The 16,770-nt window shown below is 44.8% G+C and overlaps 1 protein-coding gene across 2 annotated transcripts in view; it reads left to right on the top strand.

Moving 5' to 3' along the window:
* The window catches only part of RPS6KA5 (ribosomal protein S6 kinase A5), a 178,529-nt gene that overhangs the window by 133,284 nt on the left and 28,475 nt on the right, over positions 1-16,770 (top strand). For both annotated transcript variants that reach the window (XM_034992596.1, XM_034992597.1), the window contains one exon: positions 16,260-16,410. In XM_034992596.1, coding sequence (XP_034848487.1) covers positions 16,260-16,410 — 151 coding nt within the window. The remainder of the gene's footprint in view (positions 1-16,259; positions 16,411-16,770) is intronic.

Genomic DNA, 16,770 nt, shown 5'->3' on the forward strand with positions numbered 1-16,770 from the left:
TCCAATTTCCCCTTGGTAGTGAGGATCGATCACACCAGCCAGCATGAGAACTCCCTTCTTTGCTGTTGATTTAGAGGCACAAGGAGCCCAAAGTAGCTGGGTGGCTGTCTTAATTTCCAACTCAATGGAATCATTCATTGTGTGTCTCTTGGTGGAAGCATTCCTTTTCCTAGAACTAAGACCTCTAGGCTAACAGAGCATAAAGTCAGGGGAACAGGAGGCAAACATTTTGCTAGTGAGTCACTTGGGAGTACTCGTGAGTGGTGCCATTCCCAGTTCCACCCCATGATTTCTGTGTCCATGAATCCTGGTAGGGGAGAAACTGCACCATATATTGGATGTGGATTCAGAGCATTTACAGCCTTCTGGAGAACCTTGCTAGAGCCCTGAGACATATTGTCACCTAGCTCACACTGTAACTGTGTCTTCAAAAAGCCATTCCACCGTCCTATCACACCAGCTCCTTCAAGATGGTAGAGAACTTGGTAAGCCCAGTGAATTCCATGAGCGTGGGCCCACTGTACACTTCTTTTGCTATGAAGTGAGTTACTTGATTAGAAGCCATGCTTCGTAGAATACCATGACAGTGCTTAAAGCATTTTGTAAGTCCACAGATGGTTGTTTTGGCAGAAGCACTGCATGCAGGGAAAGTAAATCTGTATCTAGAGTAAGCATCTGTTCCAGGTAGGATGAAACATTGCCCCTTCCGTAATGGAAGCAGTCCCATGTAATCAACCTGCCACCATGTAACCAGCTGACCACCTTGGGCATTGGTGCCATATTGGGCACTCAGTGTTGGTCTCTGCTGTGGGCAGATTGGGTGCTCAGCAGGAGTCATAGCCAGGTCAGCCTTGGTGAGAAGTCCATGCTGATCGGCCCGCACATAACCTCCTTCCTTACCACACAGCCACTATGTTCATGGCCCACTGTGCGATGATAGGGTTGACTGGAGAAAGAGACTGACTGGTATCTACAGAAGAGATCATCCTATTCACTTGATTATTAAAATCCTCCCTGCTGAGGTCACCCTTTGGTGAGCATTCACGTGGGACAGAAATACCTCCACATTTTTTCTCCCCATTCAGAGAGGTTTACCATGTACCTCTTACTCATATATCTATGTCAACCAGACTTCCTTGTCACCAATATTCTTTTTTTTTCTTTCTTTCCTTTTTTTTTTAAATTAACATAATGTATTATTTGTTTCAGGGGTACAGGTCTGTGATTCATCAGTCTTACACATTTCACAGTGCTCACCATAGCACATACCCTCCCCAAAGTCCATCACCCAGCCACCCCATCCCTCCCACCCCCCACCACTCCAGCAACCCTCAGTTTGTTTCCTGAAATTAAGAGTCTCTTATGGTTTGTCTCCCTCTCTGGTTTCGTCTTGTTTCATTTTTCCCTCCCTTTCCCTATGAGCCTCTGTCTTGTTTCTCAAATTCCTCATATCAGTGAAATCATATGATAATTGTCTTTCTCTGATTGACTTATTTCGCTTAGCATAATACCCTCTAGTTCCATCCATGTCATTGCAAATGGCAAGATTTCATTTTTTTGATGGCTGAAAAATATTCCATTGTGTGTATATGTGTGTATATATATAGATAGATAGATATAGATAGATAGATATACACACACCACATCTTCTTTATCCATTCATCTGTTGATGGACATCTAGGCTTTTTCCATAGTTTGGCTATTATGGACATTGCTCCTATAAACATTGGGGTGCAAATGTCCCTTCAGATCACTACATTTGTATCTTTGGGGTAAATACCCAGTAGTGCAATTGCTGAGTCATAGGGTAGCTCTATTTTCAACTTTTTGAGGAAGCTCCATACTGTTTTCCAGAGTGGCTGCACCAGCTTGCATTCCCACCAACAGTGTAGGAGGGTTCCCCTTTCTCTGCATCCTCACCAATATCTGTCTTTTCCTGACTTATTAATTTTAGCCATTCTCACTGGTGTGAGGTGGTATCTCACTGAGGTTTTGATTTGTATTTTCCTGATGCTGAGTGATGTTGAGCAATATTCTAATTTTACTTCTTCCAAGTCCCTGACCATCCAGCCAAACCATTGGCCACTGCCTATTAGTCAGTATAAAATTGCACATCTGGCCATTTCTCCTTCCAAGCAAAATGAACATCCAGGTCACTGCTCCAAGTCCTGCCTGCTGGGAAGATTTCCCTTCACCGTGTTCTTCAGGGATGTGCCAGAAAGGCGCTATCGTGCTGCAGTTGTCCACTTTAGGATGGTGCCTGCATATCATACAGAACTATCTGTAAACAAGGCCTGAGTCTTCTCTTCCTTTGTCAGCTATCGTAGGGAACCACCCATGAGGGCATAGATGCAGGCTGGGAGAGAGACGGCGTTGTAGTAGGAGCAGAGAGGGTGGGCATCTGGGTCGCTGGTTCATGTAACTTGTGCCTTCAGGACCTGCTCAGGCTCCATCTCGTGTCTACTACCTCCACTTGATGAGGGAGTGCTGCTGATGGATCAGATAATACCCCATGTATGATGGGCATCTCAGGTCTCATGGAACTTGGGGCCCATGGTTAAGTGTTCAGTCTCTATTTTGGCCCAGTAGCAGACCAAGAGCTGTTTCTCAAAAGGGAAGTAGTTATCTGCAGAAGATGACAGGATTTTGCTCCAAAATCCTATGAGTTTGTACTGCAGTTCACCTCCAGGGGCCTGCCAGAGGTTCTAAAAGCGTCCCTGTCTCCCACTGACACCTCAGGCACTATTGAATCTGCTGGAACATATGGCCCGAGGGGCAGAGCAGCTTGAACAACAGCCTGGACCTGTTGCAGAGCTTTCATTTGTTCTGGGTCCCACTCAGCAGCAGCTTCTCAGGTCACTTGGAAAATAGGCTGGAGTCCTACTCCCAAATGAGGAATATGTTACCTCCAAGATCCAAAGAGGCCCACTAGGCATCGTCCCTCTTTTTCAGTTGTAGGAGGGGTCAGATGCAACAACTTATCCTTCACCTTGGAAATAGTATCTTGACATGCCCCATACTACTGGACCTCCTAGAAGTCACTAGCCTAGAAGGTCCCTAAATTTTAGTTCGATTTATTTTCATACAGCTGTTTTCCCAATCAGTCTAGAGTAGTTACTACTTCTTGCTCACCAGGCCCAATCAGCATAAGGTCATCAATATAACAGATCATGTGTGATATGGAAGAGAAAGGTGATCAGGAGGCCTCAAAAACCAAATTAGGACGTAGGGCTGGAGGGCTGATGTACCCCTGAGGTAGGACAGTAAGGGGGCATTGCTGGCCTTGCTAGCTGAAAGCAGCTCCTTCTGGTGGGCCTTACAGACAGTGATGGAGAAAAAGGCATATGCCAGATGAATAGCTGCGTACCGGGGTGTGTGTGTGAATTTGCTCAAGCACCGAAACCACATTTGGTACAGCACCGCAGTTGAAGTCCGCCACCTGGTTAAATTGACAATACTCCAGTGTCCTCTCCAAGATCCATCCGTCTTCTGCAAGGGGGTGGTTGGGGATCACCCGTCCTATGTCTTTCAAGGCTCTGATGGTGGCACTAATCTGTGCAATCCCCCAGGAATGCTATATTACTTTTGGTTTTATGATTTCCCTAGGTAGAGGCAGTTCTGATGGCTTCTATTTTGCCTTTTCCGCTATAATTGCCTTGCCTCCACAGGCCAGGGAACCAATGTGGGGATCGTGCCAGCAGCTAAATCTGTCTCTTCCGATTATGCATTCTGGAACTGGGGAAATAACCACAGGATGGCGTCAGGGACCCACTGAAGCCACCACGAGATGGAGCTGAAACTCTACTGGTCACCTGACCTCCATAAGCCCCTACTCTGGTGCGCCACTGTGATGTTTGGGGTCTCCTGGAATTAGTGTCAGTTCAGAACCAGAGTCTGGTAGTCCCCAGAAAGTCTGGTTATTTCCTTTTCGCCAATAAACAGTTCCTCTGATAAAAAGCTATAGGCCCCTTCGGGGAAGGCTGGGAGAAAGATTCAGAGTATAAATTTTCAGGGTCCTTCCTGAAGGCGACCCACCTTCCCCTTCATTCAAGAGGTTCTGGGGTATGTAAACCGGCTCAAGTGTGGGAATCGATTGAGGGGCCATTGACTGGGGGAGGGCAGAGGAGACGACAAAGGGACACCAGGAACCTTTGGAGGGTGGTTGGGTATATTCCTTTCTTTGGTTGTGGCAATGATTTCACAGGTGTATACATACGTCAGAACTTAACAAAGAGTACACTTTGTGTGTGGGAAGTTTACTGTGCATCAGTTTTACTTTAATAAAACTGTTAAATTTTTCTAAACATACCTAGTACAGGACAGATTAGGAAGGAAATAATTTCTCACTATTCCAGTTTATTTAATTCCAAAGTGATCAGTAATATTTCTTGTTAAAGTCATTAACTTAAAAGTTTTTAATATGGGGCGCCTGGGTGGCTCAGTTGGTTAAGCGACTGCCTTCGGCTCAGGTCATGATCCTGGAGTCCCGGGATCGAGTCCCGCATCGGGCTCCCTGCTCGGCAGGGAGTCTGCTTCTCCCTCTGACCCTTCTCCCTCTCATGCTCTCTGTCTCTCATTCTCTCTCTCTCAAATAAATAAATAAAATCTTAAAAAAAATTTTTTTTTTAAATATGACTTTGCTTAGTTTAAATGGGCCTCTTTACAGTTTGAAAATGCCTCAGAATTATAGGAAACCTCGGTCATGGTCTTGAGCATCTGGGTCCCTTTGCAAGGTCATATCTGTCATGGTGACAGGTGCAAAGGGCAGCCTTAATCTGACAGCATTAAATAGTGCCTCCTCTGACTGATTCCCCGCTCTCTGGGTCCACGTCCACAAGCAGTCTGCTTACAGTTTTTCTTTCCTTCATAGGACTGCCTGCAGGGAGGTAATATATTGCTGGTTATGATGGCAGGAGTATTCTAAACCAAGTGATGTTCAAATTTAAATTGCTTTTATTGCCTTTAGAGCAATCATTTGGCATTCCGGTTTTAGAAAGAGAAAGAGCCTGAATCAGGGTGTCTAAAATCTTGAAACTAGAACATATTTTTCAAGAACTTAAATAGGATTCTTGCCATTTAACCAATTAATTATCCATTTTGTCGTGTTGTTAATAATTTTCTTTAAAGCTTGGTGTTAACCTATGATTGCACGGTTTTTGGTTGTTACTGAAATTTGTAACAGTGTAATAATTAAATTATCCTACACTAGCTTTTCCTTCCAAGGTAGTCATTCTGATTGTCTTTCCCGGTGTAAAGTCTTTCATAGTCTGTTCTTTTAAAAATATGCACCATTGAAAATATATACAATGGGATATTATTCAGCCATAAAAGAGGATGAGATTTTTACCATTTGCGACAACATGGATGGACCTAGAGGGTATTATGCTATGTGAAATAAGTCAAACAGAGAAAGACAAATATCATATAATTTCATTATATGTGGAATCTGAAAAGCTAAACAAACGAACAAAGCAGACCCATAAATACAAAAAACAAACTGGTGGTTGTGGGGGCATATAGAATGAGCAAAACAGGTGAAGGGAATTGGGAGATCCAGGCTTCCTGTGACAGAATGAATACGTCATGGGGATAAAAGGTACAGCGCAGGGAATATGGTCAGTGGTGCTGTGATCCTGTGTGGTGACACAGGGTAGCCACACTTGGGATGAGCAGAGCACAGCATACAGACTTGCTCAATTCACTATGCCGCACACCCCAAACTAATGTAACGTTGTGTCAACTCTCCTGCCATTAAAAAAAAAAAAAGAACATAAATTTAAAAAGTGAAAAAGAAATGTACCGTTCTGATAAATGTATCATTATCTTGTCCCCTGTCTTAATTAGCCAAGGGCTTTTTTCATCACTGAATTCTTCTTCATGTTTGTGATCTTCCCTGAACGCTGCATACTTTCTAGAGCTTTTACTTGAGCTGCTTCAGAATAACATCTTATCCAAGTTATCTACCTGCCTGTAACTGTTAGGTAGCCTAAAACCAGAATAAGAATGTTTCTCTGGTATATCAAATCTTAAAATACAGTAAGAATTTAGAAGGAGAGGAAAACTTTCTCCCTGCTGTAAGAATCCCTTCAACGGGGTCCCGGTGGTCCCCTCCCTTCTGTGTGAGTGCCATCAATGAGCGGATGGCCCAGTCATGTAAAGTACTTTCAGGGAAGCCCCTTCCATTATTGAACAACTTCTCTTGTATAAAATCCTGCCTCCTTAACATAAGCTGAAATCCACTTCCTCTAACCTCTGCATGTCGATGCTGGTCCCATCCTCCAATGGACATATACGAGTTCTGTTGTTTCTTCCAGACATTGCTTTAGGGATTTGAAGATAGTTTTATTAACGATAAAGCTTTTGTTAGCTTTTCTGAGTGTGTGTCTTATTTTTATTTCATGTACATAGCATGTGCTTTTCTTACTTGTGTGTCTCCCGCTAGCTTTTATTCCCTTTCTGTGTAGAACCCCTTCTTTTAGGCTCTGGGTTACTGCTGCGTGCAAAGGTGTCCACCCCACCTCTAGTATCTCTTGTCGGTTCTTCTGGCTGCCCCTCGTCCTTCACTGGCCTGGGGCTTTGAATCCTGTGTCCTCACCTGAGAATCAGGATACAGAGGGTCTGTGTGCAGTTCTTCCATCCTCTCTGATAGCATTGTGCCTCATTTTCTCTTGACTTTGAAATGTCGAAAATATTTGCCATGAGGTGTTCATCTGGCATTTCACAATCCGTCAGTAAAATATGCTTTGTTAATGTGTCTCATTGTACTATTAGAAGCATAATGTTATATAAATTCAGGTCTCAGTGTTATCAAAATAATAATAATATTTGCTGTACAGTTTCGGTCGGCGGTTAGCAAAACTACGACCCGCAGGTCAGCTCCCTTCTGAGGCCTGTTTCTGTGTGGCCTGTGAGTTCTGAATGGTTTTTACCTTGGATATTATGTTCTTGAGTGGTTGAAAAAGTCAAAAGATGAACAGTATTTTCTGACACGTGAATATGATATGGAATTTGAGTTTCACTGTCCATCAGTAAAATTGTGCTAGGACACAGCCATGCTCCTTCATTGGAGGATCATCCCCGGCTGCTTTGGGGACCACTGCAGCGAAGGTAAAGAGTTGCCCCAGAGACTGCATAGCTTTCAAAGCCTACAGTATTTATTGTCTGGCCTTCTATTGCTTATTCCTTATCCAGTGCTAAGTAACAAACTGCCTCAAAACTCGGTGGCTTAAAACAACATTCATTAACTGTCTCAGAGTTTCCGTGGATGAGGAATCTGGACACAGCTTAGCTAAACCTTCTACTTCCGGGTCACTCACAGGCTGCAGGTGGAGTGCTGGCCGGGCTGTAGTTCTCTCAAGACTCACCTGGGAAAAGGTCTGCTTCCAAGCACATGTGTTTGTTGGCAAGATTCGGTTCCTCTGGGCCATTGGACAGAGGGCCCCCATTCTTGGCTGGCTGTCAGCCAAAGACCACCCTTCAGTGCCTCACCAAGTGGGCCTCTCTGACTTGGCCGCTTGCTTCCTCAAAGCATGCGGGCAGGAAGGGAATGGAGAGGGTCTCCAGGAGGCTGGACTGTTTTGTAACCTAATTGTGAAAGTGGTGTCCTGTCACCTTTACACACAGTATTGTTTATAAGAAAGTCACTAGGTCAGGGGCGCCTGGGTGGCTCAGTCGGTTAAGCATCCACCTCTTGGTTTCGCCTCAGGCTGTGGTCTCAAGGTTGTAAGACGGAGCCTGGAGTGGGCTCCGTACTCAGAGTGGAGTCTGCTTGATTCTCTCTCTGCTCGAAATTCTCTCTCTGCTCCTCCCGCTCATGCTCTCTTTCTCTCTAAAATAATAAATAAATAAATCTTAAAAAAAAAAGAAAAAGAAGTCACTGGGTCCTGCGCATACCTGAAGGGAAGAAATAACGTGAGGGAATTACGGTGACTATAAGGAGACCGTGATCGTTGGAGACAGTCTTAGAAGTCTGCCTGCCATGGGTCCTTACAAAAAGTTTGCTGACCTCTGGGTTAGGTAACTGACTTATTAATTGTCCTCCCAAGGAGTGTCTCTCTTTAGGTAATTACTATAGTACATTGATTTTGTGTGTCATACTATAGTCTTCTAAAGCAAAATTAAATTAGTAATTCTGTTGGATTCTTTTATTCTATCCATGTTGATTAGTCATTAACACCTTGAATTAACTCATTTGTATTTTTTAAAATTGTCTACTTATAGATGTCTTGCTTTTAGAGTTATGCATGGAATAACTATAACAACCATCATTATTTCTTACCCTGTTTTAAGAGATCATTTCCCCCCCCTTGGCTTTCATATCTTTCTTACATTTTTATGATAAAATCCTTAATCAGCATATTTTATAAAGCCTTCTTGATTCCCAATGTGCTATTCATTTTTTCTTTTCTTCCTCATTTTACGTATTTGTGTACCCATTAGCAGCATCTGTGTTTCTGGAGGTTTTTTCCACTAGTTACCCCCAAATCCGTTAATGTTCCTCACAATAGATTTCATCTACACATTCTTCCACATGACCCAGTTGCAGCAGCTGCAAGGTAGAGTCCAGTGATGGGAGGGGTGTAGCAAGGAGAGGAGCAGGGTGGAAATGACCCTGCCCTTGGTACTCATATTTCTCAGCTTTCTATCTTACTTCCTTTCAGCATCCTTTAGCTCGGTTTACTCCTGCTTCCCTTGCATAACATGTGGGAATGGAGCTGAATCATACTGTATCATTAATTTGCCCTCTGAAGCACTCTCGAGGGGGTTAGAGGGTTTAGAGCCCTGAATAAGACGTAGGAATAATCCTTCCAGCCATGGGGAGGGCCCATCAGAGGCACTATCAGAATGGTTAACATTTGGGGTGCTTCTCCTCAGTCTGTCATGCTCCCCCTGAGACCTGGCCTTCTGTTGTTCCTGCGAGGCTCTGTGTAGGCACTTCACTGCACCCTCTGATTACCACCTCAGCCATTTCTCCTCTGGTCCCATCAACCTGAAGTCGAAAAGGTCAGCCTCGTCTGTACTGGGAGAGGCTGTGGAGGTAGCCTTCTGCATTCATGACTCAGTCATTTAGTTGCATCTGGAGTAATCGTACTGTTCTTTATGGGCTCGTGGTTCTCTCTGGCCTCCTCAGAAGGACCTCATCCTTTTGGAGGATAATCATGGCTCTGTACTCTAGCTCTTTGCTCTGACTCTGGCTCTTTTCCATTTAGCAATCTCTTTGAAATTCTTTGCATTTCACTCCTCTCTTAGCTCCATATTGCCTTAGTTTATTGTCACATGCAGTCTCTTGGTCCCAGGGAACCCCCGAAGTATGGTTCTCCACCCTCTCCCATCCCTTTCATCTTGCCCATTAAGGAAAGGTGCTTTATTTTTTTTTTTAAGATTTTATTTATTTGTCAGAGAGTGAGAGAGAGCACAAGCAGGGGGAGTGGCAGGCAGAGGGAGAGGGAGAAGCAGGCTCTCCACTGAGCAGGGAGCCCGATGTGGGGCTGGATCCCAGGATGCTGGGATCATGACCTGAACCAAAGGCAGACGCCCAACCGACTGAGCCACCCAGGCGTCCCCAGGAAAGGTGCTCTAACAGAATAGTTGAGTGGGTGAAGTAAAAGCTTCCTGAGCACTGTCTGGGTCACAGAAAAGAGCAGAAGGGAAGAGGTACAGGGATGAGATCTGCCTACAAAAACCACAGTCAGTGTAGTGGGGTCCCAGCTTTCGCCCAGACTGCACCCACCCTGTGATTTAGACATGTTCAGCCATGTCTGACAAACCGGTCTGGTAGACCCACTAGGCGTACTCGAGTGCAAAGGGGAGGAGGCCAGCCAGAGCAGCTCGGTTCCCAGAGGCCTTAGCCATTGGGCTGGGGGGCAAGGCTAGGTCATAGTCATATCCATCACTTTTAGGGAGAAGATGCTGTATGTTGAAAAGAAAAGAAAGCTCTTTTACCAAAATCTTTACAAGCTCATGCACACATCTTTACTTCCCGGAACCGCCCAAGGAACAGAAATGTTCTCTCTTGTGCTCCAGAAGCCATGGCAGGAGTGAGTGCCCCTCGGGTAGTTTGTGAGGCAAAAGAAGGAAAAGAGATGCTAAGATGTGAGAGTGAAGCAGAGTATTGCTCACATTAGACGTGCCCTGGGGGCTCCCATCAGTTACTGGCTGAGAGTTTGAGCAGAGTTACAGATTTTGCAGGAGTTGGTGGAGAATCTCATTTGATGATCCTTACTGGCAAGGTCTAGGGAAATACGGGGTAGGTGGATCAAGGCAAAATGCAGTGACAGCCAAAGGGAAGTGTCCCCTCTGGGCATCCACTGTCTCAGACCAGGCACACTCCTGGGGACGAGCCGCACAGAGGGCGAGGCTCACCCGGGCACAGCTGTGCGCCAGCCTCCGTCTGTGCCGAGAAGTCACACACCTCGTGTCCTGGAATCCTTACAGCCCTGGAGGACAGGTAGCTGTGTATGCTTGCCTTACAGACGAAGAAACTGAGCTTATCTTGCCTCAGGACTCAGAGCTACGGGAGCTGGGCCTGGGGTCAAGTACAGAGTGACTCCTGGATAGTTGCTTCTTGCTCTCCCAGGGCGCACACTTGACTCTGTCCTGCTGTTTTCTATTCTAGTGGGGCGGGTGCTTATTGCAGGTAAGTGATGAGAAATGCTGGCCTGCAGACAAGAGGGGGACTGATGAGTAACTTTTACCTCTGAAGGCAGAAGAGAGATATACAGGCAGACTTCTCGTCCTATAAAAACTTTCATACTGTCTGGGAAGATTGGGAATAAATAGATGACAATTCTTAATACCAGGGAGTTTTGAAAACTAGTGGAGTGTTAAGATGCATGTTAATTAAGATGCTATGGAAGTACAGAGGCAGCACGGACCCATGGGGACTGGGAGTGTGAAGGAAGCAGCCATTCAGGATGGGGAGACTGCACGGGCCGGGCTGGAAGGACCCACAAGCTTTGTGGAGGCTGACGGTAGAAAAGAGGGCCTTTCCGATGGTGGGAAATACCCACAGGGGCCTGCTCATGGGAGCTTCAAGACTTCCTGGCCTTCTTGCCAGGCTTGCGTGCTGTTCTCTGTGGGTTTGTGATCCTATAAATGAAGTTCATTTTATTGCTCCTATTCTAAAAATAATGTTCACTCTAGTGTGAAGTGTGCATATAGTGTAAAATGTGCGTAATAACCCCCAGAGACAAACACTGCTGATATTTTGATATATTGTGCTTATACTAGAAATACAATTTCCTATTTTCCAGTTTTTGCTTAAAGATTTTCGCATTCTCCAATTACAGGCTCTCTGTAAACATAATTTTGCAATGGCTATATAACATAACCATTGAATAGATATACCACAGTATTCTTAACTATTTAGAGTAAGTGAAGTGGGCTGGAAACTCCTCCTAACTCAGGCAGGCATATGAGTAATCCTGTAACTCTGGGACCACATGGGAACCAGGAAGTGAGAATCAACAATATTAAGTTATGAAATAGGAAAGATTGTGAACTTTGAAATGGAGGGCAAGTAGAAATACACAACCCAAGAGAAGGCATGCCATCTGTGAAAATGCAGAAATGTTATCTGCAGGCCTCTGTTGAAACTGAGGAAGAAAGATCCTGAGTGAGCAAGGTATCATGAATGGAAAACAATCAGACATTTATTCATTCAGGAAATATTTGTTGAGGGCTTGCTGAGTGCTAAGCAGTTCTCTAGGCCCCAGGAGAAAAGCAATGAACAAAATTGCTTTTTTTTTTAAATTTTTACGATTTTATTTATTTGTCAGAGAGAGCTTGCGAGCACAAGCAGGGGGAGCGGTAGGCAGAGGGAGAAGCAGGTTCCCCTCTGAGCAAGGAGCCTGATGCAGGACTCGATCCCAGGGCCCCGGGATTGTGACCCGAGCCGAAGGCAGACGCCCAACCGACTGAGCCACCCAGGCGTCCTGAAAATTGCTTTTTTTAAAAACAGGAGTCCCCATTCCCTCAGAGCTTACATTTTAGTTGTGAGAGATAATTAATTGACAAATATATAATAGTCTTTAGATTCCATGAAGCAAAAAGAAAGGAGAGGGATGAAAAGGATGGGTATTTTGTCAGGATGGTTAGAGAAAGATGCTCTGATAAGGTGACAGTTGAGCAGAGACCCTATTGGAGGGACAAGTGAGCATTGCCCATCACCCTAATACCATTGTTGAGACAGTTCCTTATTGATATGTTTTAGTAAACATATGAAACACATGTGATGTTTCATAGGCTCACTGTTTCCACCACATTTTATTATGAAAATGTTATTTCTGTTCGAGTGGATACACACCTACCTGCTTCCACCATGATTCTACCGTGACTGTTTGACCATCCTTACTTGTTCTGTGTCTACCATCCATCCAACTTGTTCCCCATCATAGTTTTAGTTCTAGTCTTGGTGTTCACACCCTTTAATCCATATATTCTTAAGCTAATCAGTTGTGAATTTCTTTGACCACAGAGGGTTTTCAGAAACATAACGTTCATGACTAGAACGAGATTGTATATTCATTTTTATATTACAGATTTAATTTTATTTAATTTTTCTTTTTTCATGTAATTCCTCAATCCATTTGGAGTTTATTTCGGGTTGTGGTATAAGGCATAGGTCTTGCTTTGTTTCAGGATTTCCCAAATAGCTGGTTTCCCCAACACATTTGTCAAACAATGTGGCATTTCCGATGTTGGCTGGTCCCTTTTCAAAAACAATGTAAGTTTGTGTATGTGCCTGGATATTTTTCAAGTTGTCTCTTCTGTTCATTTGATTTGGCTGTTGATTTATTTTGCTAGCACCTCAGTTTTACAGTTTTGTCTTATAATACTTTTTAACGTGTAGTTAACATGTAGAATCCTTCCCAATTATTTTATTTTTCAAAATCTTCTTAGCTGTGTTATTTGCTTATTCTTGGAAAAAAATATTAAAATCATCTATGTTCTAAAACACCTGCTTAAAATTTTAATTGGTATGTATATTTCTTGCTTTATTTGAAAGGAATCTTGCCTCATCTTTAAAACAGGGATAATACTAGCTGCCTTTGGTAGGATTATTGTATGGATTAAATGATAACAAACACAAGAAGTGTTTACCATGATGTATCAACTCAGGGCCTGTTGTGATTTTACAGAGAGCTCTAAGGTTTATTTGGGCCCTGCTCCATGGCAGTTCTTCTGGAGTTTCCCAGATTCCCTTTGAATCTAAAAAGAAAGAGCTCTGGGCTACTACCAGTTCAGAAATCAAGCACATTTGAAGGTAAAGGGGAAGCACACCTGAGCTATGTCTCCCTGCTCTTCTTGCAGGGTGTTCTGGGATGGTCACGACTAGCACTGGCTAGAACCAGCATCCTCCACCCACATCCCCAGTTTCTGGTTTCTGCAGTGCACATTCTGTGCAACTGTATTAGTCTAGGCTTTGGATTGGCATTCATGCTCACAGGTCACAGTGGGCTGGAATCTGGCACCAGTTTTACTTAGCTTTCGAAGATACAGGTCAGGAAACAAGAGCATGAGCATGACAGCATCAAACACCTCTTCGTCAGCGGTCCTTCCCACCACCTCCGCCTGGCTTCCCAGCCCACAGAAGACACACTCAGCCATTAGTGGTGAGACCAAGTGGGTGGGTGTAAACCACCCCAGCATGGGAAGCTCAGCACAGGAACTGTATCTTAAAACTCCCCCGTGCACAGCTTCCAGGCGCCCTCCCCCACCAGCCCCCGCCCAAGGACACCCTTGGGGTAAGAGATAACACCCAGAAGTTTGTGTTCTCTGAGTTTTAAATAGTCCTGTCTGCTCACACCCCTCAGGGGTAACTTCGCAATAACCGGGCACAGCTGTCATTTCACATTTATCTTGGCCCAGTACGTTTCAAGGAAACAGTATAAGAGGAAGGTAAATCCCAGATCATCTTCCGATGGAGAAAAGATTTAAGCCTGCTGGGCGCTTTCTCCTCACCACCCCACCCACTCCATTTCTGGTCCTCTTCCTGGCCCTACAGTTCTCTGCAGGATAGGCTTCAGAACCTCTCCACGCACTAAGCAAACCTTGTGCCAGTCTGTGTACCGAGACAAGAAGCCTAAGAAGTGTTCCTGCTGTGGTATCTCCTTCTGCGGGGCCCCTATTCCCTCCTGCGAGTTGGGAGGATGCTCGCCATTGCCTGCTGGACCTCCCACCACTGCTTCTGGCCGTGTTAGCTTCTCTCCGCAAAGGGAAGTTCCGGGGCCATCACCGGCGATTCTTCGTGTTCCCTCGTCAGCCCTGTTCTCAGAAATCCCTTCACATTTCCACTCCGTGTCTTCCCATCCCTGCCTCGTCCCCATCTAAAACTCTAGTGCCCGGCACCTGGCGCCTGCCACACACCTCCTTCGCTCACTGATGCTGTTTGTGTGCCCAGACCGCCACCCCAAGTTGTACACGGGGTCTCTTTCTGCCCCTCTTTCCAGTTTGGCATCTTGGTGGGGCCGCCCTGTTCTCTCTACATCTCTCCTTTTGTGGATGAACCCGCCACGGCTGACCTGACCGACTGTTGCTTTCCCTGGTGCCCGGTGCGGAGCAGACTTCCAGTAAAGGCCAATGACTCGGGTGTAAGAAGTAACAGACATGCAGGATCGCCACCTTCAGACGGTGGCGGCTGAAGTGCTTCGTTCCCTAGCCCGAGTCAGCAGAAGCGGAGGTCAGCAACGGCGTGTCTGTTGCCCGATCCTTTTACACAAGAAGGTCCTGCCTGCAAAAAGTACATTCAAGGTGGAGAAAATGGAGAAGTCTGTACTTATTTTTCCCTAAGAAACACGGTGGCCAGTGTCTCTGTCGGATATGCCTGGGCCTGATCTGAGGAGAGGATCGTCTCTAACGCTGAAAACCCTGCCGAGCAGTGAGCCATGGGCGTGTACTAAAGAATCAAAAAGAAAAAAGAGTACTGCTTATTTTTTTCCCTTGTTCTGCCAGCGTTTTCGCGCGTCCCCAGGGTGGAGTGCAAGAAGTCGGATTAGATTTGAAATGAACAACACTGCTGGAATTTTCAGTCCAAAGCCACTGACCCTTTCCCTGATTCTTGGTGGCGACTGGCTGAGGTTTTCTCTGGGGCGGCTCTAGCAGGAGGGGGTCTAACGGTAGCGCACGTAGGTCAAGCACTTGCTACGTTCCAAGGGCAATGCCAAGCCCTGTTCGTCATGTTTTCACCCATGTAAGCACCACCATACCCACTTCAGGTTAAGGAAACCGTGGTATTAAGGAGGTTAATCAACTATCTCAGAGTCACACAGCCAGTACTCCACAGAGCCAGTTTGAATTCTGGCTGGCCCCAGAGTCCATGTTCTTACCCGGCTATGCTGTCTCTTACAAACGTGTTATCTGATTCTGTTCCATAACGGTTATTAATATTTTAATACACACCAGGCTATCATTTTGCAAATCCAAATAAAGGAATAACTATTTATCTCCATGTATACCGTGTTAAGCTTCTTAATTTCAATCTGTCCCCTTCATTATCCCTTCTCATTATTGATCTTCCTTTTAACAGGGGCAAAAGGTACATTTGGTTGGATTGATTTCTTCCATGACCTTAGAATAAATTCAAATATTTCATCAAGAACCTTGATTATCTTGTTTACCTTCCGTAATAAATAGTAGATGTTATCTTTGAGTTCCTTATAGGGCTCACCTGCCTGTTTTATAGTAGCAGATAATGAAGCAGATGCTTCCATCCCACGAAAAGCCCCAGGTCTGGTGCTCGTGTTCAGATATTAGGGGTGGAGCCATGTCCAAGTGGCTCTGACTCTCCGTCTTGGCCTGCCTCCCCTCGCCCTTCCTGCTGGGCCCTGTGTTCACTGGCACACGGGGAAGGAGAAGAGAGGCAGGTATGGTTGGAGTTGCTTTTGTCCTTTCCAATCTGAGGGCTGGATTGACTTCCCTGAGTTTATTGGGAGTTGTTTCCTTTGGGAACTCTTTCACCAGAATCAAGTCCACAGATGGGAGGTCCCAAGCCTTCATATATTTTTTTCCAATTAAGTATTTGGGATGGTGGCTTCCCACTAGGAGTGCCTTATACTGAAAAATGATCCAACACTTTCTGTTTCTGCTTTTTTAAGTTTCAGAAATTTGATTTCATGGTATCTCGTTTTAAATACTCTTGCTCCGGTTTTCACGTATAGCTCAATTTCAAAGTGTGTTGCACAATACTTGTTTTGCTAAGAATACTGTCACTATAACCTCATCCTCTGGTTGTTTTAATAGCAAGTTTTATCTGCCTACAGGAGAATATTAAAAAGTGAGCCTCCATATCCTCAAGAAATGAGTGCTTTAGCTAAAGACCTAATTCAGCGTCTTTTGATGAAAGATCCCAAGAAAAGATTGGGATGTGGCCCACGTGATGCGGATGAAATCAAAGAACATCTCTTTTTTCAGGTGAAATATATTGAACAGATGGTTTCGTATGCCCTACTATTTGCAGGGTGCTTGGCATTCTTGGTGAAATGAGTGAACGGGGTCCCTTTTGGGGATCTTTGCTCCCTATTTTCACATACATTGCACCTTTTTTTAAAATGACAGGGACCCTGGAAAAATCCAAAGATCAAAATTCTACTTGGAGACACCTAAATGGTCTTTTTCTCCCTAAATGAAGTAAGAGTGGGGAGGACCATAAAGGCATTCAGTCTTCCATAAGCTTATTGGTTCCAGTTTTGAGTACTGGTTTCTATTTACGATTTTGAAATTTAGGCATCTGGACCAAAGAGGCTTTTATTTTTTACTTTTCTCTCAGTTCAT

This window comes from Mirounga leonina, unplaced genomic scaffold (genome assembly GCF_011800145.1).
Source record: "Mirounga leonina isolate KUSES-001 unplaced genomic scaffold, KU_Mleo_1.0 Mir_82, whole genome shotgun sequence".
Taxonomy (NCBI): Eukaryota; Metazoa; Chordata; class Mammalia; order Carnivora; family Phocidae; genus Mirounga; species Mirounga leonina.